Source organism: Helicoverpa armigera, chromosome 17 (assembly GCF_030705265.1).
Source record: "Helicoverpa armigera isolate CAAS_96S chromosome 17, ASM3070526v1, whole genome shotgun sequence".
Classification (NCBI taxonomy): domain Eukaryota; kingdom Metazoa; phylum Arthropoda; class Insecta; order Lepidoptera; family Noctuidae; genus Helicoverpa; species Helicoverpa armigera.
In genome coordinates this window covers 917,710-942,022 of record NC_087136.1, presented here as the reverse complement: position 1 = coordinate 942,022, position 24,313 = coordinate 917,710, and the positions used below count along the sequence as shown (strand labels likewise).

General features: G+C 34.6%; 1 protein-coding gene across 4 annotated transcripts in view; it reads right to left on the bottom strand.

The window, feature by feature from the left end:
* LOC110376904 (uncharacterized) overlaps nucleotides 1-24,313 on the bottom strand; it is a 177,819-nt gene that overhangs the window by 21,047 nt on the left and 132,459 nt on the right. For 2 of the 4 annotated variants that reach the window (XM_021335546.3, XM_021335547.3), the window contains one exon: nucleotides 3,768-3,928. In XM_021335546.3, the coding sequence (XP_021191221.1) occupies nucleotides 3,768-3,812 (45 nt within the window). In that variant the 5' untranslated portion in view covers nucleotides 3,813-3,928. Of the gene's footprint in view, nucleotides 1-2,046; nucleotides 2,353-3,767; nucleotides 3,929-24,313 lie in introns of those variants that run through there. The other 2 variants (XM_021335549.3, XM_021335545.3) reach the window with 2 other exon arrangements.

Below are 24,313 nucleotides of genomic sequence, written 5' to 3'. Positions count from 1 at the left end.
TTAATCAAAAATATAGTTTTGTAGATCGTGAATAAAGAAAAGATTTGTCTTAACTAAGAATTTACTACACAGAATTACAATGTAAAATTATTTTCTTACTTATTGTAGTTCGACATTAATTATTCACATAATTACCGGATTAACAGACAACAAAAGCAAATAGCCAGACGAGGCTCATTGTATCATTTTATGAAACGAATCACGTTGCGTGGTCAGGGAAATGGCCAGTCACATTAGTGGACAAACAACTTTAACTTGAACTTATAGGAAGAAAGAAAAGAAACTTATAGGCACATAGGAATTACGTAGTTTTCCTGCCGGTTCTACTTTTTATCTTAATTACTATTCCCACTTCAGCAGGAAAAAAATTGTTCTTATAAATGACGAAATATCCTGTAAGTAATAACAGCAGTGATAGGTTAGGGAACTTAAACCATATTGCAGTCTGGTGGGTGACCCATTTCTCAGTTTATCCTAACGATAATGCTCGGGACCGATAGCATTACATTTCCTATATAAATCGCCCGACTTCTAATTGTATTCTACCAAGAATAAAACCTCTATCAAGTGATTAATATTAAATGTCCAGATTAAACGTCAATTCCAAATCTAGAAGCAATTAAAAAATTGAACTGTCATTTTGTTTCCAGCCTTAAAATTAAAGTTAATATCAGCAATGTCATCGTGACTTCAGCAAAAATCAAATTTCGAACGCGTTTCGCGAATGGTGAATAAAATAAAATAGTGTTGTTCCTGTGTCACGCATATTGCATAGTCGATTAATCACAGTTTTGCATAATAAATAAAATAAAATAGTGGTGTTCCTGTATTCAATTCAATTACTTACTTAGGCGATTAATAAAAGTTTTGCATAGTAAATAAAATATTGTTGTTCCTGTGTCGGGCAGTCGATTATATTACTAATACTTAGTCGATTAATAGCAGTTTTAACGAGAGCCACGTTTTAGAGTTATCGCGTTCTTCCATGACCACAAACAATGAGTGCCGATACATTGACCTTTGGCTGCACGCGTAAACTACTGTTAAACCATGAAATAGAATTTATCGCTAATAAATGGCGCTTTTCATCATGATTTTAAGTAAAGTAACATTGTAGCGTTAATTTATTTTGTAATGTGTGCAATACGTCATGTTTGTCGCGGTTAGTTGTTAAAGTAATTTGTTTGGCATGGCCATAATAATATGTTACATTTTAAAATGATGGCTTTTAGTTGTTTTTGTTACATTTTTTTGCAAAATCTTGATGTGTCTGAGTGTTTTAAAACTATAACGATGCGATAGATTTTGGATGAAACACATTATCAAACAGTTTTTCTATAACATTAATAAGTGTATCACTATCGATGTTTGGAGAAATAAGAGTTAAAAGTTTAATTTTCTATACCTAAGCAGTATTAATATTCATGAAAACTTCCGCGTTACTAAACGACCAAGAAGGAAATTGTTTGATGTTTGTGTTAACTGAGCTCTAGATTTTCGTACGCGTTTTATAGACGATTGAAATGTTCACACATAAAATCTTTATTGGTTTCCGAACGATATTTTAAATTTTATACTTATACGCTTATTTTAGTAAGTAGGTCCTATGCGGAACATTATAAATGTTTTTTTCTTAAATTTTATTACTGTCTGGTAGGTATTGTAGGCATGCTTGTTCAAAAATATTTTTAATTGCACTTTTATGATTATGAGCATAATTGTAGTGACTGTTTTATAATTAATACAATTAATATTGCAATTTATGAATGTGTCTGACCACATTTTTAATTTCTTACTCATAGATCCAGTTTTCCTTATTTTCTTACGTCTGTTAGTAAGTAATTTATTATTGTTAATAAATTTTGACCATTCAATGTGTCCTACTTTCTGATAAAAGGTTTGTTACACCGCTCAAGAACTTAATCATTATTTAATTTCCAAAGCAATTAATTCGAAGATAAGAAACCTATTTAAATACCGCGCCACTAAACTAACATTTAGGTGCACCTACCCATAAAACTGAATAAATATGTAAATGAAACTCACCATTTTAATTGCCATGAGCAAAAATAAATTTGTCCAATGTATTGAATAAATCATACATAAAACAAGTGTCCACTACGTTCATTTGAAAACTTTTATCACCCAACGTAACTTTTTTGAATGAATGAAACACATCACTAAGTTACTGGCTGTAAAGTTTTTTTTAAATGTCAGTTGTGATTCGATTCCATTTTCGAATTTCCGAGCGTGGTGCGCGCGTTGGCGCGCTAGCGACTAGTGTTGCCCGCGACTTGCTCCATACTGCACGGGTATCGCGTCTGCCGCATAATGTAGCGTCCGATTAGACTGAACCGCTTTATTGGAATTCCATCGAGTTTTCGCTCATCATCGCGTCTAGTAATAAATTTATATTGTGAACTAATGAAAAATATTGATAGTTTTAACGATAAGCAGTATTAGCGGTTGATGTTAACCAAATTATTGCGACATATAGGCGTTTTGACGTTATCATGCCAGATACATTTGGCGCAGGCATGGAAATTGCAAGGCCATTTAAAAACCCGGAAAATTATAGCATCCAAATTATTTATAACAGAAAACATTGTATATCAGATTGATATGAAAATGTGTTGTTTATTGCTCCAGCAAATATTTAAAATTTCTTTTTAAAGATAGGTATGTTTTCCGGATATAAAGATTTTCTCCTCTAACAATATTTTTTTGGATAATATGTCAAATTAAAAAAAAAATAATTATTGCAGATAGGCTTTTGCAAGCTCTTGTAAAAAAAGTACCTTATACATTTGATATAGTTGAAAGTATAAATTGTAGAAAAAGTAGGTCTAATGGACAAGAACCGGCAAGAAACTCTATTGGAATATCATTTTCTGTTTTCTTCAAAACTGTATAAAAAATAATTGCTACTAAGCCACACCTACAATTCTTTTTCACACAAAATCCAAGGCGTTGATTATCACCTCGTACGATTGATACAAAACAATAGCCCGTTACGTCCGACTGTCGCCCGATACCCGACACCTGATGGCCTGACCTATTAAATACTAATTTACCGATGTCACACATCACATCACTATACTCCGATTTAGTCGATGTATCGAGTCATCGATTTGTACTAAAGTAGATGTTTTTTTGTTTGTTAATTGGTGTAGTCAATGCTTTGGTAAAAAAGGATTTTGGTTCTCAAATAAGTCTAATTCCAGGCCTCGACCCAAGCGAATCACTTTCCGCAAAACGAGTAAAAAGTAGCTTACCTACATTTTTTCAAAGGCTCTATCTAATTATATTGTTTTGGAATGTTTCAATCCTTCAAAACAATGTTTGAATCCGGGTATGTTTATCACGCTGATGGACGGGAGCAGATTCCACAGTTGGCTTAAAGCCACGTGGGCCAGCTAACGGACCATGCCCGGCAGTTTGATACTGTTGACTGATTATAGTACATTTTTGTTGATGCATCCTAATTATGGCTGTTATTAGGTGATATTAAACGTATCTGGGTCCAATTACATGATCAATATTGCACGGTCTTACGAAAATGGTTAATTAAGGAGCGTCTTCATTATGAAACGTTCTTCTCTCAAAAGTACATCGGACCAAAATGACAAGCGTTACGGCGTTTCAGCCGAAAAACATCCACTGTGGAACAATGCCCCCCCCCAAAAAAAAAAACTAGACACTTTTCAGTGACCCACATACATCCCTCACACACACAAATAAAAAATAGAAACACAAGAAGTACATACAAAACTCACCGCGAGCAGAGTGGGCAGCGCGCTTGCCATGCGCATAGTCGCGGCGCGGGGGCCCGGGCGCTACGTGACGGAGGCGGCGGGCGGACGGGCGCGCACGGGCCGCATCCGGCCGCCCTCCGGTGCTCTACCACCGTCGCGACCACATCGCGCACCTGGGGAAGTAGAAAAAGGATTTTTAATGGTACTATTAACGTATTATGTATTGGCATTAAATGCCCAATGTTGTAGTGCCCTAACAGGGTCCACAATTGTACTTACCTGTAAGCTTATTGTAACACCTTGACAAACTTGTGGAACGTAAATAAATGATATGAATTACCTACAAATATGCCTACTCCTACGTCAAGTAAATTATTCTTATAGATAATAATCAATGTTGAAATTCGGCATGCAATGAATCTATAGGATGATTTTTCGCCAAAGTGGGTCATACATGTCTATGGTGGATAGTAGATCGTCGATATTATAGCCGGCTGATTTTGGAATTTTTGACAAATATATAGGAGATGAATATGGTCTTTAAACGATATCTATATCAAAATGTTTGAAGTGACAGGTGTAAATACTCAAGGGAAGTCGATTAGGTGAGATCGATTATAATAAGTGTGGAATTTTAAGTAGGTACGTGGCGATACAATATTGTATATCTAAGATAAGGAACTTCTTTCATGTTGGGGATTCCCAACTGTATCTGTCAACTTGCAGTCTGTATAATCGTGTATTTATAATATTGAATATTTGCTCTTTATCGGTAGCCTATCTCAAATAATATTAGACCCTTTACTCATACTGATTCTTTCTAACGGGAAAACTCCACCATGTTGAATTATCTGAAATTTTCACATAGGTACCTACCTAGTAGCAGGGCGGAGCAAAAATGTCTCACCAAGGGGCTAAACAAATATGGCGGCGATGGGTTAAAAAGAGCGCATGCGCAAAAGCTTTGAAGGGTAACTGAAGCTCCTCCCATAGTTGCTGGTAGGTGATTCAACCTCCAATTAAAAAGGCTCTTCAGTATGGTGCTTAGACATTATTTCAGTGGATTCAACCCAATAATTACGCAGACCATCTACACTGAAGCTTTTTAACTAACGATTATAACCAATATTGTATCATTTAAGTATCATTTTATTTTTTTTAACCTCTTAAGCGACTATCGACTAATACATAACTGATTCATGGTTTATATAAATCTGTTAAATTCAATGCATAGTAAAAAACCGGACCTTCACACTATTCACAGAGAAAAAAATGTAACGATTTCCTGAAAACCAGTTTTCACAAGAATTTTAAATACCGTCATCCTTTGATAACACATATACATGTCGGTCAAAGTCTCGTATTTGTGCGAATTATCTTGCCAACTTGTGACGTCACTTGTCGCGCCTCCGATCGCCACGTCACAGGATATACCCATATGTCAGATTTATACCGATTATTTCGATATCTACGGCGCCAAGATTATGAACCAAAAATATTTGTGTAATGAATAAGTTTGTGATAATAAGTACGATAGCGTAATCTAAAATATTTTTTTGTTAAGTTATACTTTAAGCAGAAATTGGATAAGTCATCCTATTATTTCATTCTTGTTGGTAACTGTATCTAAGCAGGATTTGAAGAGTCATGCGTAAAATATTTAAGTAGATATTTTATTGCATAATGTATTTTGTAGTAGGGTTTGAGATTGCTTTGTTTTAATACAATGTTTGAACATGAAAATTATTCTGAATTTTCACAATAAATGTAGGTGTCTAATGTGTCTATATGAGGATATCTTTTGAATGCTTCTCGTGGTTGATCATGGAAAGAACATCACAATTTTTTAATTAAAAATTAACGATTTGATTTAAAAATTATGTCAGTACGTAAATTATTCATGTTGTATGTAAAAGTATTTTGTCTGTATGTAGCATTCACTTAAATGCATGCAGAATACTGATTGAAAAGTCTAAGGCTGTCTTCAAACCAAACTTACTGACAGCCGCCGAATATATGCCGCGTCTATGCATAGCGTAATAGCGTATTGTTGGTTAGATGGGAACGATAAAGTGATATATTTACTTAATGGGGAAATAGGTACAATAAACTGCGTAACATTCGCTCACATTCGGCGGCTGACAGTCAGTTTGGTGTAAAAACATCCTTAGCTATTTAGATTAAAGAAAACTGGTCAGACAGATATTATACTACAGTTTCCAGACAGATTTTAGATCGACTGACTTTACTTGTAAGTTACGTATGAACCTTTCTATATTCAAGGAAAAGCCGTAGGTCCTAACTAGCTATGTTCAATCAACCAATAAATCCTTTAATTAGTGATGATGCAGACAAGACAAACGAACAAACAAACTGACGTAACGCGAATATGTTACAATGTTTGTCATCAAACGGATCTGAAGCCGATGAACTCAACATCCTTGTGAATCGATGTTAATTGTACAATATTGCTATTTTTGGAGATAATCTATTTGTACGTCTGTTGAGGATAAGTTCATATATTTCGTAGTAAATAGTCTAGGCTGTATAAATAGTTCGGTGTCTGAAGTTGGAAAATACCAGGGTGGTTTTTCAGGTACAGGTTTTATCTTTAATTTATCTTCGATGCAAGTGAAGGTTGAATAATATCATAGTTAAAATCGATATATTTCTGAAGGGTTGCTCTGACAGTTATGAGTATAATTGTAATTTTTCCAAGAATGTGAAAATTCGTAACTAAGGTTTTGCCACCACTCTTTTAAGGCCATCATAGATTAAACATTTTTTGGTAAAATAAATTTTTACTTATAACAATATTTCCTTTAAAGTACTTAGGTACTGTCAAACTAAATATCACTCGAGACAGGAAAACTTCTTTCAAACATTTAAAAACCAAAGGCAAAAAAATTGCAAGGAATTTCAACGTAGTAGTTCCAACTCAGAAGTCATACGGAAGTTATCTTTACATTTCGTATCCGTGTACGAACTAATAAGGGTCGTACTATAGATCTAGCGTAAGCGATTAAGTAGAGTAATTCAATAAATACTTAAGTGTCATCATTATGTGAAGAAATTAAAAATGTATATTAAAAAGAAGGAAAGACAGCTGAAAGTAATGGATGATTTCCATTTCCTATGTCATCGAGTTTCTTCATTAAGTTCACTGTAACATATATCACTTTGAATGAATATGAGTAGACATTTCTTGTTTGCACTTTCAGGCTCACAGCTCATATTTCGTCTCAATAACTGGTTGCTAGGATGTTTTTTTTTTCGTTATCGCTTTCGGCGGTATGCTCGACAGGTTTCTTACAATGAATCAGAATACCGCTTTCCGCTCTCTACTGGGCATAGCCTAAAAACTGTTTACTCTTAAAACCTAACTGTCAAACCACGAACAAAACGTGTGAAAACGGCAAAGACCGACCGCACCGTTTACTTACTTATCGTAACTCTAAAAATAAATCCGCAAATAAAATTACCGTATTGATTTATCGATTATCGAACACGATCTATGCTAATTACACAAGGTAATTAATTGTTTAAGTGCTGTAGTATCTTTTACGTAGTTAATACTGTGTGAATTCGTTATGATATGAGATGAGATATTCTCGCTTTTATTCATTTAAGTTTCATCATCTCCCGAGCCTTTTTCCAACTATGTTGGGGTCGGCTTCCAGGCTTTTCTTAATTAAGGTTTATGGACACTATATTTACAAACTTAAGCTACTTTACTAAAAATAAAACACTATTTACAAAACAGTTTATGCTGATTTGGTATTGGATACGGCTAAGATTTTTAAATAGCTTTTGCCCGCGGTTTCACCCTCGACCCGCGATGACTGCTTCATGTAGTCGGATGATGACATAAAACTATCATACGAATATGTCCTTTTCCCGGGCTTAGCTAAGCCCTAACCGTTCAGCAATTCTTGAGTTATAAATATTATGTAGTGTACTAACTAACACGACTTTATTTACATAGATTTCTGTTCGAGACCTAGGAATTTGCCGAAAATATGACCTAATGAAACATGACCTAACAGAAATCCCTCATTATGAATCATGGAGGGACAAGGGAAGGTATTAACATAGTATATAGGGACAATGATAATTTAAAAAAAAAATTATTATAACCGGTTTCATCTAATTTACCATAAAAACGAATTACCACAGTTTAAGCTAATTTGAATGTAGTAAACACAAACTGTTGCATAAGAGTCAACTGGACTGGTTTCAGCAAGAGTGAAATTTATTGTAACTTGCACCCAACCGGTTGGAGATACTTGAAAACTTAACAGATTTTTCCTTGCAGCCAGTGTTAGTCATAGTTTAGCCTAGTTAACAAATAAACTAAGGGGAGGTTGCACCATGTAATTGTAACGATAAGCGAACTATGACCACCTTAAATGTCTCATTTGTGAATAATGAAGCCAGAAATTTTATTGACAGTAATTCGGAAAAGTATTCATTAATTAGTAAATTGCGTCTTACTCGTCTCATTTAAACCATATTGAAACCATACTGAACCATTTACAGTGAAAATATATTACGTGTACTTATTTCAATTTCTGAAACGATCAGTATCTTAACAGATAACTTAACGAAGCTGTGAAGACGTTACAAACACTGACCTCCGAACTATGCGTCAGTTAACTACTGGTTCCCACTAAACCCGTCACATGATACATCTTACTCACTCCCATACCGCCGTCTACATTGCAATCATAATTCAATTAAAATCTGACCCAAATGAATCAAATATTCCATTAACTATTAATATTTCACCGAATACCATTAAGCGTCAATGTGTATAAATCTTTGGCAAAATGGCTGGAGTATTATTAATAATATCTGCTATAAATCATTTGGTACCCTTCCCTTTCGGAGTCCATATGCAAAGTATGTTGACTTAGGAATGAAGTCCGTACTTTGAGCGTGAGATTGATTCATATACGTAAAGCGTCTTTGGTCTAAACTTACTGATAGCTTAGATAGAATGCCGTTTATGTGGAATCTGTTTCAAGTAGAACCTGGCTTAAATGAGGTATTATGTTTCTGACTTCAAAAGGAAATTTAGCTACTAAATAAAGCTCAACCTCTTGCAATTTTCAGGCAAATTCAGTGTTTTGAATCAGATTTTCTCCAAATTAAAAATACTTTTAAAATGGGTAACTTTAATTCAGTCAATGTGTATAACTTTTTGACTATAATAAGAACTGGTTAAGGTGTGGGTAAAACGAATGATTTCAAGGGTTGCTTAGTAATAAAATGCTCTATTTCTTATGATACAGATTGTGTTAGTCATCATCGTTAGGTATATGGTTTTCCGTCACGGATATAAATATCCAAAATCTTATATTACGATCAATGAAGCGAATCGATTTAAATGATTTATGATTATATTACACCGATAAATCTTACGCCTGATAGAAAATTAGGTTCTTTGGTCTATTAAAAGAAAACAAGTTGTTTTGGTTTTGCCAAATTAAATTTATTTCTGTCATTAACTGTTGTGTTTGTAAATTATAAGTAGCGTAATAAATAAGCTTGTTCTGTTTATTACTTAATTATTAATCAAGATAAAATGGCAATTTGGCATGTATATTCGCATGAATTCACAAAATTATCAAAACAAAAATTTGCATCCTCTTATTTATTTTAGGTAAGTATCAAGGCCCATATCAACATATTAAATACTTTATTTACATAAACAAATTAAAAAAAGATTTTAGTATAGGAAGTGTCTAATTTTAAATATTTTTTACATCGTTATTTCGTGTAATTTTTGCGTATTGAATCTATCATCTATTTATAATTCTTCTGTATGGAAATACTTAGCTGCAAAAATGAACACAACGTTTTAAACTTCCGATAATCTTACTATAAGCGGATCTTCACGCCTTTAAGCATAATACCACGAATAGTACAGTGATTAATTAATTTATTAGTAAGATCGTGTGTTGGCATCACACAGTAGCTGGTGTAGGACTTTAGATTGTTATCTCAGTAAGTTGTGGCAGGCGCGATGGTATCTCATGAGACCTTCGTTGGGCAAGGACTTGTGTGTGCTGTGTTTATTGGGTAAAGGCTTAATTATTTTGATGGTTAATATTAAGGTTATTATTTGATTTTCTTTTTGTGTTGTTAGGCTGACAAAGATTGAAATGATCTTGTCAATGTTATAATGAGAGGAAGATACCTGCGCGAATCACAAAGTTTGAGCGCAGGCATCTATCATGCAATTACTGAAACTTGGAAGCCAGGTCAACGAAAATGATGTAGCTATAGGTTCAAAGCCTAGTGTACTAATGCTATCGTTTAATTAATCAAATTATCTCTTATGTTATTACATAATAAACTACTTAATAAACAGGATTGTTTATAAGAAATAACATTTTACTCAAAGTATTCACGTTCACTTTATCCTGAGGTAAGATCTTGCATTAATCATGCAATTCATTAATTAAAAGCTGAATAACAACCACATTCAACAAAGTAGCATTATAATTACGTTTAATTACTACTGTATTTATCCTATATCAATCTCTGCACCTATCCCTTACAATTAATTAACCTCATACATCACAGCTTTTAATCAACCAATTTGTATTGCAGTCGTAAGAAATGCCAGATCGTGATTGGCTGTTACAAAACACTGCACGCGTGCTGTCTCACTTTCCTGATTTATGATTGGTCGTTTCACTAATGAATTATTTAATGGCCTCCGTCATAAAACTAGTGACAACTTGTACACATTTGTTTGTGGTTAAGCGTGAACCGGGACTGGATGTTGGGGGCCCGTAATTGGTTCATGATAATATTTTCCCTAATGGCTGCCCAAAAGCTTGAATGCATAATTTCCCATCGTTAAATAGAAACATTAAGTGACTGGAAGATGTAAAATGTTATCTTTTTATTTGACATTTATATGTGTTTATTGCGAGACGTGTTCAAGTGCGGACATTTACGATGGTCAATGTTAAAACCTTAAGTAAAAGGTGTATAGGTTTGATCGTAGTAGGTACGCACTCTGAAAAGAAGATGAAATAATTAATCACTAACTGAACACTGCTGAAACGATTTCAAAAATTCTTTCATAGTAAAAATTATTTAATTCTTAACAAAAATGCTACATAATGCCTGAGTAATAAAGGCAATAAAAAAAAACCTTATTCAGGAACGACAAGTTTCAGGAACAGTAAGTGGTCGAAATCATATTAATTAGCAAGAACTAAGTTTATAATATGTGGGAATCATTTTATCATAGTCGACTTGCTCTTTCTTATAAGGAACCCTAAAATACGTGAAAAACAGTTTAAAGTGAACAATGTTTTACAGCATTTTTATATATACAGGACATAAAATGAATGGTGTCAAGTATTTGATTTTAAGTAGCTTTGCATTACTGTTTTAGTTGTTTTTTTAAGAGCCACTTAATTTAATTTATAGTCTTGTTGATTAATTTGTGGTTTCTTGTTGTGTCTATCTTAATGACCAGTGACTTTTTATTTTATTTGTCACTTCCTATCTCTAATAGGTTTGATGTAGGTAAACTTTTTTATGAGAAAAAGATTTAGGTTTTCTAAGAGATACTTAACTTATTCCTTCTCTGTATGTGAAGAAAGCTATGATGATGACAATCATAGGTGATGATAGTCAATTACTTGCCTAAGAAGAGATCTTTCTTTGGAGTTAGGTTTTATTCATTGGCCGAATTAGCACCCTCCTGAATTAGCAAAAACCCCAACTATAGTTAGTAATCTAAAAATATTCTTATATAAAAATTCAACAAAAAATACAAACGGATATACCATTCCTTGTATTAACATATAAGTAATTTTAATAGATCTACAACCAGTTAAAAATTTATCTAGTTTACCACTTAGATACTAGTAAATCAACCCTCGCATAAATTACTGACTGGTAGGACTGGCGTGCAGCGTGTGTAAGCGATATGCATATGTTTTACATATTGTTTCTTAATTATTGAGGTAATGAGTTAGTTCCGTAAATACGCAATTAGAGTGAAGATATCATCCTTAAAAAAAGTACTTAAAAATGCACTGTGCAATAGGTATAAGTATATTATAGCAATAATTCTTCTAACGTAATAATGTAAAACACAACAAACGTACTGTGAAGGTATCTTGGAAGTTCAGCCTCCAAATAACAAAGGTTGCAGACCTTTTCTGTCCTATCTGTCCTGTTCCGTTTCACGAACATTACTCTTTACGAAACTTTCACTAGAGCCAAGTGAAATTGGGTTACAGTAAAAATTATAACTCAATGAAACTAAACTGAAAATCAGCACTTTCCATTGCTATAGATATAGACAGAGAGCAACCACCAAAATGACTGCCCTTCATCACAAACAGATTCAACAAGAAACATTAAAACATCGCCAAATAAACTCAACACTAGTATCTTCCTGAGAGAAAGCGCCAACAAATAAATCTAGCATTTATGTAAACACTGAGCAAGCACAATAAAACATATTATTGTAGCAGATAATGTTGCAAAGCGACGCAACTAACGAAGCTGTAGCTTTATGGACATCTAGATCGCTTGTTCGTTAACCAAATGCAGCGGACTTGCGCGTTCGCGGGGAAACGCACTAGGTTTGGGAAACGCCGCGGGTGGAACTTTAATCATTAGAATAATTATTACGCAAAAATTCAACATCCATTTCCATGTTTATTATTCTCATAATAAAATAAAACCTAAAGGGCTCAAAGAGTTTTAGCAAATAAGAATTTGCTGAAGTAACTGATTGCATACAAAATAAAGTAAAGTTATATAACTTATTAAGTTAATAAACAGGCGTTTATAAACACATCTCAGCATGTAACAATAAAAATATCAATTTTGTTTGAAGTAGTGGGCATTGTTAGAATAATCATCAAAGATAATACATGATGTTTAATTAGACGATTTCCGTCTATTGTCGAGGCTTATATTGTAGAATTTTAATATTTATCTCTCTTTGTAAAAGTGGATGTCCATTCTGCTGCTTTATGTTCCCTGTTAGAAAATGTCTTTGTTCAACAAAATTATGACGTTTTATTCTTCTATGACGTATACTTTCAATGAAATAGAGCTTCTAAAGATTATTAAGTACCTGAATAACTTAATCATGCCTTGACATTTCATATTCATTTGATTATATTCTACATAAATAGCATTAGACTTGAGAAAAAAAATCTCATTTCAGTAAACAATGAAATGAAAATAAAATTGGTACAAAAAAAAAACGCGGCGTTTTCCCCAACATTACGTAAACAGCGTAACATTGCGGTTGGGCCACTCCCTTATCTTGTAGAGTGTTGTTCCGCCCTCATATATCTGTCGCAGCTGAGATATGTGGCGGTATTCAACTACATATTTTGTTAGACTGTGACTCTGCAGCCTCTTGTTAACACGCCGCGATACTGTGTATCTTTGGTGTTGGAGGTCAGGACTCACTGTGGGTACAGCGTGTTTGAGTGTTAGGTCACTAACGGAGTTTGGTTTAGGTCCTTATTGAACATTTGTCTCAGAATGTCCCGTTTCTCTTGTGAATCATCCCAAAAAACAGTAGGTGTCTACATTGATGCAGATGCTAATTATATTTGGGATTGTTCAGATTATTCGTAAAATTAGAGTAAATGTATATCAGAGGTCGCGTCCCGCCATGGATGTAAGCGGGAACGTGTAATTGTTTACTCTATCTTACATTGTTTGTAACTCTGGCAAGCTCTGTCGCGGTCAGTATCTGGTTCAATCAATTATATTGACATCTCTAAGGGCCATTAAACCCTCAAACACGAAAACAACCTAATCAATTAATCAAACAGAGCATATCTTGAAGTAAAACACCAAGAAATCTGAATCTAGATCAGTTGTTAATTGTGAATTAAAATAATCAGCAATGCAGTTAACAGGACGTTAACCGCCGCGACAGTTTACTGTTGGTCGCTAAACAGATTTGTGGACAAGCGAGGTGGCGCAAGGACGGTCGATCAGTTGTAGCTCAACGTTTGATCGGTTGGCAGCCTGTAAAGCTACACTTTCAAACCACAAAGCCGACTGCAGCAAGCAACACGCAGTAAATAATAATACATGGCACGCTTTTAAATGTATGCGTACAGACGTATGGGTGCGTTCGTCCGTTAGACGCAGAGGTGTACCTTAAGCTTATGTGGCAAATAATTGGTTCTGAATTTGAAATGTACGCCATGTGTAGTAGGCTGGTAAATATCAATAGGAAATTAGCTGTGAAACATACTTCATGTGCTTGAATATAAACGGTAATTTCCTAAAGAAAATATTATTCTTTCTAAGAAAATACCAAAATAATTCTGCAAATAGGCACAAGGGTTAACCTGCACTATAATAGTTAACAAGGCCCTTAAAATGAGCGATTGATTTCATACTATCGGTCTACGTGTCAAGATGATTGCGCGAAGGATAAGCGCGGCTCGCATTAATACCAGTAGCTGATAGACTCGAGCTGGTCCATTTGTTTAAGGTTGTTAGGCATTTTGTTTCTAAAGGTTTGTTGATAGATCAAAAGGACGATATGTCAAAATTTTGGTTTGTGTAAAAGTAGATGGAAGAAGTAAGTGTCGATAAGCTTGTGATGCGTGAAAAGAAAAGAATTTCATTATTTTTGTTTAAAATATTTTAACTTTACTATTATTATGTATTATAATAATATTTTCGTCTTTTTTAAACTATGGCCTCGTGGTTATAGTTCTCGAATAAATTATCTCGTAAGCTTATTCGAGTACTAGGTAGGTACAATTTTTTATTGTTCTGTTCCGATAAAATTAAGAGTTCAGTCGGTAGCTCAGTACAACCGGTAATAAAAACATTACAACCACTATGAAATATCGAACAATATTATTAACAATAATGTTTACTGAGTATATATTTTTTATAGCAAAAAAAGAGATAGTTGTATTGATAACATCGTAAAAGCATGCAAATAAAGGTAGCCACGAGAAGCCACGAGAAGCTCGTGGCTGAGTATCAAACGCACGGATCGGATGGTTCGATGAAGTTAGCCACGAAGGCTAGGATTTGATACATATTTAAGGCTTTCTATCCATCTATGATTCACTCCTCTTTTTCCTTGGATTCCTAATCCACGTGTACCGACTATAAAACTTTATGATGTGGACAGTCGTAAAACGTTTTGTCTGTGAGTTAATAGGTTTTCTAACATGTCATTTATTTATTTTAGAATATATATTCAAACATTGAATACAACAAAGTATAAAAAACACTTAAAAATAGGTGGCCACCGATACCGGACCCAGGGTCCAAGGTACAGGTGGTTAGGGTCCTAGAGACAGAAACCTCCTCACAATACGCGCCGTATCGAGGAGTACTGCCTTTTGAATCAGTCTCTTGATCCAGCCGCCTAACGAGAGAGCTTCACCAACATATTATTGGCATATTTACCTATAAACCATGGTCCAATAAATAACAGAACATGAATATATTTAGTATAGTAAAACGTGTGCAAATAACATTGAATGTGCTACCGACCAATGAACGTCTCGGCGCCAGTCCTTACTTGAAACTAATGAATCATGATAGAACGACTGATGCAATTATAATTATCAGTATTGAATTGATAATCTATTTAAATGGTTTACGAATTGTATGAAAGGAACGGTAGAGAGATATTGCTGATGACTTGTAGAATGGGAACCACATTTGACTGTATTTTGTGAGAAAAAGTTACTGTTAACTGATACAGCCTTTTTATCGTACCACTGCTGGGCACAGGCTTGCTCTCATACGGAGAAGGATCAGAAAAAGGTACAGTATAAATATCGAAAACTATATATTTTTTATTCAAAAGTCAATCATCTTCAGCTTCGTTGGGCTGTAGCGGTTTCACACTAGCGCATCTTCAGCGCCGCAACGCGCGTATCTATTGACGTCCACCGGTTCAAAACTATGGCTCAGATCTGTGCGAAAGTCTTTTTGGCGCGTGGAAAGTGTCGCAAGAAAAAGTGAGCGTAGGTTCCTATTTATAGGTACGGGCTACAAAATCCGCAAGTGAGAAAGCGTTCTATTCAGCTACTTTGGAAACTTACGGAATGAAAAAAAAGTTCCAAAGTATACTCACAGCTTTATATGATTCGTCATCATACAAACGACTATGAAAACTTAAGTCGACAAGATTAATGTGACAACTTAGTCAGTAGTGCAATGTTACACGATTTTAAAACATTGCTTCTAGTGATTATAAATGCAGTCGGAGCCGTGACATGCGGTATCTACTTAATTATATTATAGATATCCTGGAAATTGTGCAATTTATATACATTATAATAAATCTGTTTAAAGTCAGTGATTTTATAATCTTTACGACAAATATTACTAAAATGTACATACATAGGTACCTAGGCAACATCACCATGACATAGAAAAAATTTCATAAGTACAAGAGTTTACCTATTAAACTTGTCAGCAACCGTTTTAGAGTCAATAACAAGCGGAAAAATAAATACCCTATCAGCACCGCTTAAATCAATTTGAAGTCATTCATCTATTAGATAAAATTGCTTCATCAAACACCCACTAGGCTAACTGCCTTCCATAAACCAATACCTACCAATCCTCATCTTTATTAAAAGTTCATTATGTCACCGTTTAACTAAAACGACCATTTCAACCATTTTCCAATCAAAAACCAGGTTAATGGACGTTGATTTATTTTCTTATAAATAAAACTGAACTGGGCAACATTTTTAATGACGTGTTCACTTGTTTAGCATGAACGATACGCATGCAAATAGCGTTAACTGAAAAGCAATTTGAAACAAATTATAAATGAAATCAATCGATCGATTCGATAAGCGGGATCGATTGACACGACACCGATCTTATCGATACATAAGGCTGTAGTATAGAGCGAGCGACGCGTTCTGATTAGCTAGTTAGTATGTATGACGGTGGCTGCACGTACAAACTTAGTACAAAGTGATTCGTTAGCCAAATATTAATTACGAGTAATAGAGGAGCCGGGACTTTACCAATGTTATGGGAGGTCTTAATATACAGTTACTTTTATATATTAATATATTTTGAGTGCATTCTTCTTCCTGATCCTTCTCTTCTTGTTATTGATCACAATTTTTTTACCCTTTAGATAATTTTAGTCTTTTCATTCCTCCTCTAAAGTAGGCTTTCCAGTCATCATATTTAATTTTATTTGATTTAGATTTGTTTATCGAGTGTCCACCGATAGCTTTAATCTTATTAAATCTTGACTCACAGCCTTCATTTATAGGTACAAATCTATCCAGAAAAATCCAACATTTGCCAAAACATGAATATAAAAATTCTGTTCTGACCAGAGACCACACATGCAGCAGAAGGCATACCTTTAATAGGTTCGCTGACGCCGTCGCAGGCGCCGCGTGCAAGTGACGCGGCTCGCCCGGCGCCGGCGCATGCTAATCGATTATTTACATTTATAATATAATAATCGAATAATCGCTTTATCCAATGTCCACCCACGATCGAGATGTTTGTGGGATTAGTCGAGCTGCAAATCTGATGGATTGGTGTTCAGGATAAGGGCGGTGACAGCCGGTATTTTGTTCAGATTATGTTTCTTGTTGGATTTCGTGTTTTGGGTTGTGTGGCAAGGGTGACTAATGTTATCCGGTCAGTACGATAATTTGTTGACTTAGAGTTTACTTGTCAATACATAATATAGAAGAGTTTAATCCTGCATTGAAGAAAATTAATCTCAGTATATTTTATTCTATGTATATCCTGTTCATTGTAAAGGTAAGGATCATAAACATTAAACAGCAAATCATACGCCAAAGCTTACAACGTAATATTCCCATAACAAACTAATCTATAGATGTTATCATCATCCTTAATTATGCTAGCAATAATTCACATCAGAGTTTTACAAGCCATACCTACTTGCCACTCCTCATCGCCTACTTGGCAGCCAACCACAAAAGGACCAGCTTCGCTTATGGCGTCATCCTCACCATCAATCTAGTCCTGACCAAGGAGATAATCCACTGCATTCCTAAAGAAGCCATTTATCATATCGTAATATAAACAGAGCGAACTATTTTGCTCCTAGATACGCAAAACATTAGCATTCTTGTTTCTATTAATCAAAGTAAGGGAAAACCTGATAGGCAGATTTTGTGGTTCGCCTTCGAAGGCTGAATATGAAGCTATTTAGGGCTTTGTACGAAATACTATTGATGGATATTGCTTCATTTTAGATTAAATTTGTTAATCCAGCATTTAATTATAGTATATTGGTGAAAATTATAGTATCTGTCAACTTGTTAGGCTACTAATAAACAGATTAAGTCAAGGTGTCCTTACCTTAATAAACTGGAATAAAGAACAGCAGGAAACAAACAAACTTCTACGGGTTGTAAAGGCTATACGTCCTTAATGGCTCATTTGTCGCCTAAATAATCAAAAGAGTTTGGCAAAGCACAGCACAGCAAAAGTAGGCACACGGATTTTATTCATAAAGGTTGTCATTGAAATCTTATTACGTGACTCAATTTAATTAATAGAGGTCAATTTGTCACTTATAATATCAGCTTTTAACCCACATTTGAGTTCATAAAACTTCAAAGAAACTACTCTTATAACTATCAATGTCAGTCCTTAATGTCGAAGTGATCACATTAAAATAAATACATCATCAAAGGACGCTGACTAATGGCATTTAGTAGATCCAATGAACTTCTTATAATAAACAGCAATAAAAGGCCATGTAGAGGACCTTACAGCAAAAGGGAAGCAGATCGAAATGCCATTAAAGATCTTTTTCTCGATTTTGGAAATTAGGCAGAATTTTGAATGTATCTCCAATTTCCTGCAGTCCAATTTTTTTTTTTTGTATTTTAAACTGATAAATTGAGACTATAATATTACAAAGAAGGGTAACCGCAAGTCACTAGTTCAGGAAGCATCAGGCAGGCTGAGTACCAACAACAACAAGCGTTTGGCAGATAGATCTGTTGTTAGAGCATATATTAAAGGAAGTACTACTGACCTATTTGAAATACTATACCATCTAGTTACTACTATCTACTATAATACTTAGGTTACTGCAGTAGTTTGCGGATCTGAACTCTCAAAATCTTCTCTCAATTTGCAGACCTTTCATTACGTCTGTTGATTTCAACACCAGTTCTTTTAACGCCTCTAGCCTTCAAATCGTAAGGACAATCTCTAAATCCATAATGAACATTTAAAATCAAATCTTCAAGGTCAAAGAATGTGACATTGAGTCAGTTTTCGCACGAAGCTGCGCTTGCACCGGAGAGCAGAGTGTGGTTGCTTAGCGGGAACCCGATAGATCCGGCGATAGGCGGTGCTATCGACCCAGCCGCCGCGGCTATGAAGATGGATCAAAACTATAGACTTAGGAATATGTACAGGATACTGGTGGAAGGATTTTGTAATAGTGTCAGGATAGCAATTTTTAACTGCTCGTTGCTTCCCCAAAGAAATGCAGAAATCGAAGTAATGTTTTTGATTTGAAAAGGGATTTTGTTGAAACTTTTACGTCTAATAGGAGTGTCGAATGGATTGAAATCAAGGGATGCCTCACACTTATCCGAGGCGAACGCCTTGAAAAAAATGTTAGTCGGGTCGATTTGACTGTGCCAGTGTTTAATCAGGTACGGAACATACTATACGACCTACTCGTATATATTTCTAATTACTGGACGTTAAAGCATGTGATGTTCAAGTCAATATGAACTTCATCTAAAACATATATTTATAATTTTCATTTTTCCACCTTGCTATCCCCTCTATACCTTTATTGATCTACCTAGGTCTCCAGAACACGGAAGAGCCCAGTTAATGGTTCAACGAGTGGCTTGGCTCGTGACCGCCCGTGTGAAATCTCAGTGACTCATTCAGACTGACCTGCTTTGACCTTGACCGTGTTGTCATGTCTGGTCATGTGAGGTGGTATTCCTAATTCAAATGATTCAAGATCATATGCTTGGTGGTTTGCACTAGATGATCCTACCATTAACTGATTTTGAAAGGTGGATTGAATAAATGGATGCTTAAGGGGAAAGACTGGATATCTTACTGCAACTTTTGAGAGGCCTTTACTAAGGAGTTACTGGCGTTGAGCGTTTTTGAATAAATAGGGAGTTAGGTACTTGTCTAATTGGTTTGCTACTGCATTTAGTTTTGATAGATTGCGATGTTTGAAACTTGATCAATAACCAATACCTAGCTAAAATAATTTACAATGGCAACATGAAAACGGTTTTCATCACTAGAAACACACTCTAGAATTTATATCCAACATAAGAAAGACATTAAAACCACCGTGAATGTATTAATCGATTTCAAATTAAATCCACAGTCAAACAGCCTTATCTTATAGGCTATAAATCATCTTATTGAAAAAGCTTGAACACTATCATGCAAATTCTTAGAAGCTTACTCAAGCTGCATTCCATTATGAATTTTAAGGTCATAATTTTAAAGTTGGAATTTGGTTGGTAAGTTTCACATCGAGAGGCTAGCCATGTTTACGATGACAGTCTATCGAAAGGGCTTAGTAATTAGTGTGAATAAAATTACTCTTAACTTCATTAGACACTATACTAACTGCTAGTATATTAAATCAAAGTTTCGTAAGAATAATAAAGTTTCCATGTTTATTATAATTATTAGCTAATAAATAGTCTTAAACAACAAATTATTTGGTTATTTATTTAAATTGCTGGAAAGGTTTTGACCAACCCTTGGTTTCTCTTAGTTTCATTGAGTGTAGAATTTTATTGCTACATCTAAATTACAATTAAATGGCAGAGATAGTAAGTAAAATAAGTTTGTTTATAATATTTTCATAAGTAAATTGCTGAACATCATGGTTAATGTGGAAATTGAACAGACATAAAATAGTAAGTATGTTTTCAGGATTTCGTATTTTTTTCGCTCCCTTGCGACCACAGTACTGTATGATCAGTTTTGTCTTTGTAAAAAAGTGACCTCTTGTGTTCAATCTCCTTAATAATCATGTATGCTCATTACTAAGCCGTAAAAGCTTAGTAAAATAGAGGCTCCTCATTGTGCTCTGAGGTCCTTTGCAATCTAAAAGAGCTCTTCAAATAAGGTGTTGAACGAAGTAAAAACCTGATACATCCTTTATTTAAACACCTTTCAAAATATAATTCACACAGCCAACATAACGGCAACAAAAAAAGAGGTGTAAAATTGCAAAAATAAATTACGATTTCATATAAAAATTGATTATTCGGTGTTAAAGTGTGAGAGTGCGTTTGTCGTACGCCGGCCGTGCGCAGACGCACGTGAAAGCAGAGTTATGTGTTGGCCTTATATGGGGCGGGTGGGTGATCGCTAACAAAGTGCTTTCAATGTGTAGGTGTGAATTATTATAGGATTTTTTATTAGGCCTTGATAAGTATTGGATTTAGTTATTTTGTTTGAAATTAATGAGTTCAATGTGGTCTAACGGTTTTTTTTGTGGTTTGAGTAAACGGCTTTTTATTTTGTTTATTTTCTAGAGTGAAGAATAAAAATCTAATCTAATTACCTATCTACTGCTAATAACCTTTGCATATTTGTGTTATTTGACAGCCCATATAAATAGTGGTATATAGGTAGTATAGGTATCTACGAATATTTCATTCAGCGACTGATTCAATGTAGCTAATATTATGCCATAGCAATATTTTGGTCTACCAATAAGGACAGAGTTTCCGAGTTCAGCCCTAAAATATAATCGATCAATCTTGTCCTCTGTACAGCTGCAATTTGTTCGTCAATATGCAAGCGTTTTGCGTTTTGTACTCGGTTGTACATGTCAAGTTTGTAATAATGCTTCCGTTTTGGTTACATTGAATATGCATAAAATTTTGCGGCGCAGTAATGACAGGTTGTGCCGACTTTTGTGCGCGGATGTACCGTTGGCTTTAAGTGGAATGCTGTTAAAAAGTTATAGTGGTTGTCAATTTATGAACATTGGTGTAAGTATATTAGCTCTCAAAATCGGACATTGTTTATTAGGTCCAAGGCCACTTTCAGGTCAAGTTTGTTCTAGAAGATCAGGTATTCAAAAATATGTGACAATGCAAATCTTGGAAGTAGGTACAAATCATTAATACTTTCTCACTAACGTTTAATGCATTTTAATTTGCACTAGTAAGTACTTACGACCGAAGTTCATAATCATGACACAAACAATTTCTCCACTTGAACGATGAAAAAGAAAACTACAGAAACTTAATTAACTTTTTGTTGACCCTGCCAATTACCGAACACAATAGTCAGGCGCTGAAAATATTCTAGGAAGTCTAACCAACTTTATTCACCTTGGAATAAGATTTAAAATCCGCTGTTGCGTTTCGAGTAGATCCTCACAAGTCTAAAAGTTCTAGCGAAAATTTACAATAAAAGGTTTGTGCTTGGTCGTAAAGGAGGTGTATTAAGCGAAGATTATTATTTAAAAGCAACTAATAACCACAGGCGGTATGGTGGTAGCAATTACAATTTTACAACGCCATTCTTCCGCAAGTAATAAAGGAGGTTATAGCCAATTGCTTGCAAACCTTCATGCTCGTGTCATTTTTGAAAATAGTAAAGAACGACATTTAAAAATATAATTTTCGAACGCAATGCCACAGATATTAAAATTGATTGTGTGGTTTTGAAGTGAAATGGAACCTACGAGTTGATGGTTTTTCTTATGAGACTGTTCGTGACAAAAATTGATACATGCTTCGTTTTGATTACCTTCAACACTATCTTAGGAAGAAAACTAAATTGGTTTTGCTCGAAGAAATAAAAAAAACGGTACACTTCTGTAACTTTAAATTTTCCTCTGAATTATGATTAACGGCGTTGGAGTACATTAATTTAAAAAACAAAAAATATACAATGTGAAACACTTAATCCTATTCTAGTCTCATATTGATATCAGCACACAATGTACTCTTCTTCAAATACTTTCTATCAACTGTCATAATAAATTACCTCAACAAATCTAAGTACTAAGTCTTCAGAACTAGCAAGAGCTCTAAATTAACAGCTCACAATAAAAAAAAAAATAACGCAACACTCTGCCACCTACCTCGATAATAACTTTAGTGGAGCAAAAAGTCTTAAACACATGTCTCACTAGAGGCTAGTTATTATAGACTTGATTATAGCTTTTCGACATTGGAAGCACGCTAAAACACCTCTAATAGTTGGGGCTCATTTTGCCTAGGTGTTTTCCGATTAGTTTGCATACTAATATAGGCTTGTTTTAAAAAGCATTCGTCAAAAGAAGGAATATAAGTAAGTAGATATTACCAGGAAGGAGACCATTTATGAATTTTACTCTATATCGATGATTCTTTACCAGGTTTGGATGGAATTTGCAATAATATGGAAATTAATAGTAAAAATACTACGCTGGAAACCGCTTCAGGTTCAGTCCAAAGCGAGATAATCGCTCGTATATATTGAGCTTTTTAAAAGTCGGTTGAAAAGGTGGTAGATGTAGAACTGCCAACTATGTATCTTTAAAACTAAACCAATACACTTAAAACTGCAGTCTTTAAAATCGGAATATAACTTTTGATGTGCGCTCACTCATAGCTTAATCAACCTAACACCACATAAAACTGGAACCCAACTAAAACATACTTTGTAAATCCCATCACAAATTCCAGTTAAAAACTAACAATAAAAACTGGTGTGGTCTAGCATAAACTTCAGTTATTTACAAGGGATAAACGTCAGCTGCCATGATAAGGTCAAATTGTCTATCCAAGTTTACAGGCCAGTAAAATATCCTAGGCGTTTGTTAGGCGGGTTTCCAGGCATGCCTCAAGTTATAGCCCTGTTCAGAAAAGCAGGAAATAGGTTCTAAGGTAACGAGGTGAAGGTTTTTATTGTTTTTTGATGGTTTTGGTGACTTTTGGTTGGGATTGGTGTTTTGGTATAATTGAAATATTTGAATTCTTCTGTCGTTTGGTGAAAACGGCGCGAAAATCCCTGTAGTAGAGTTCTAGTGGAGGTACTTTATAGCGAATATACCGTAAGACAGATGAAAGACGCGAAAGGCACGCTTAATTTATTAAACAGAACAAAAATTACTTTCGGATAATTATTGAATGACTTACTTATTCTTGTCTGAATATGAATTAACTTACAAGTTAAAGAGTTTTTTCGAATTCCAACACAGACGATCGAAACTAACCAACGTGTCTCTCATATTTTGGATAAACTGCCAAAACGAAATACCAACCCAAACAAATTATTACAAACTGTTACCTATTTAAGCTAATTTAACACCTGAAACGCCTATTACCATACAAATAGGTATTTAACTTGGACAAATATAAATTTATTTAGCCAAGTTTAATGTTATTGTCTGAAATATGGGCATAGACACGCCACCATGTCGTATTTACACTGGCGTGCACAAATCTCAGGACGAATTAATACCTTGGCCGTTTATTTGAATGGCTTGTCAAGTGTTCCATTGACACTACAAGGCGATTTGAATTAACATTCGTTTT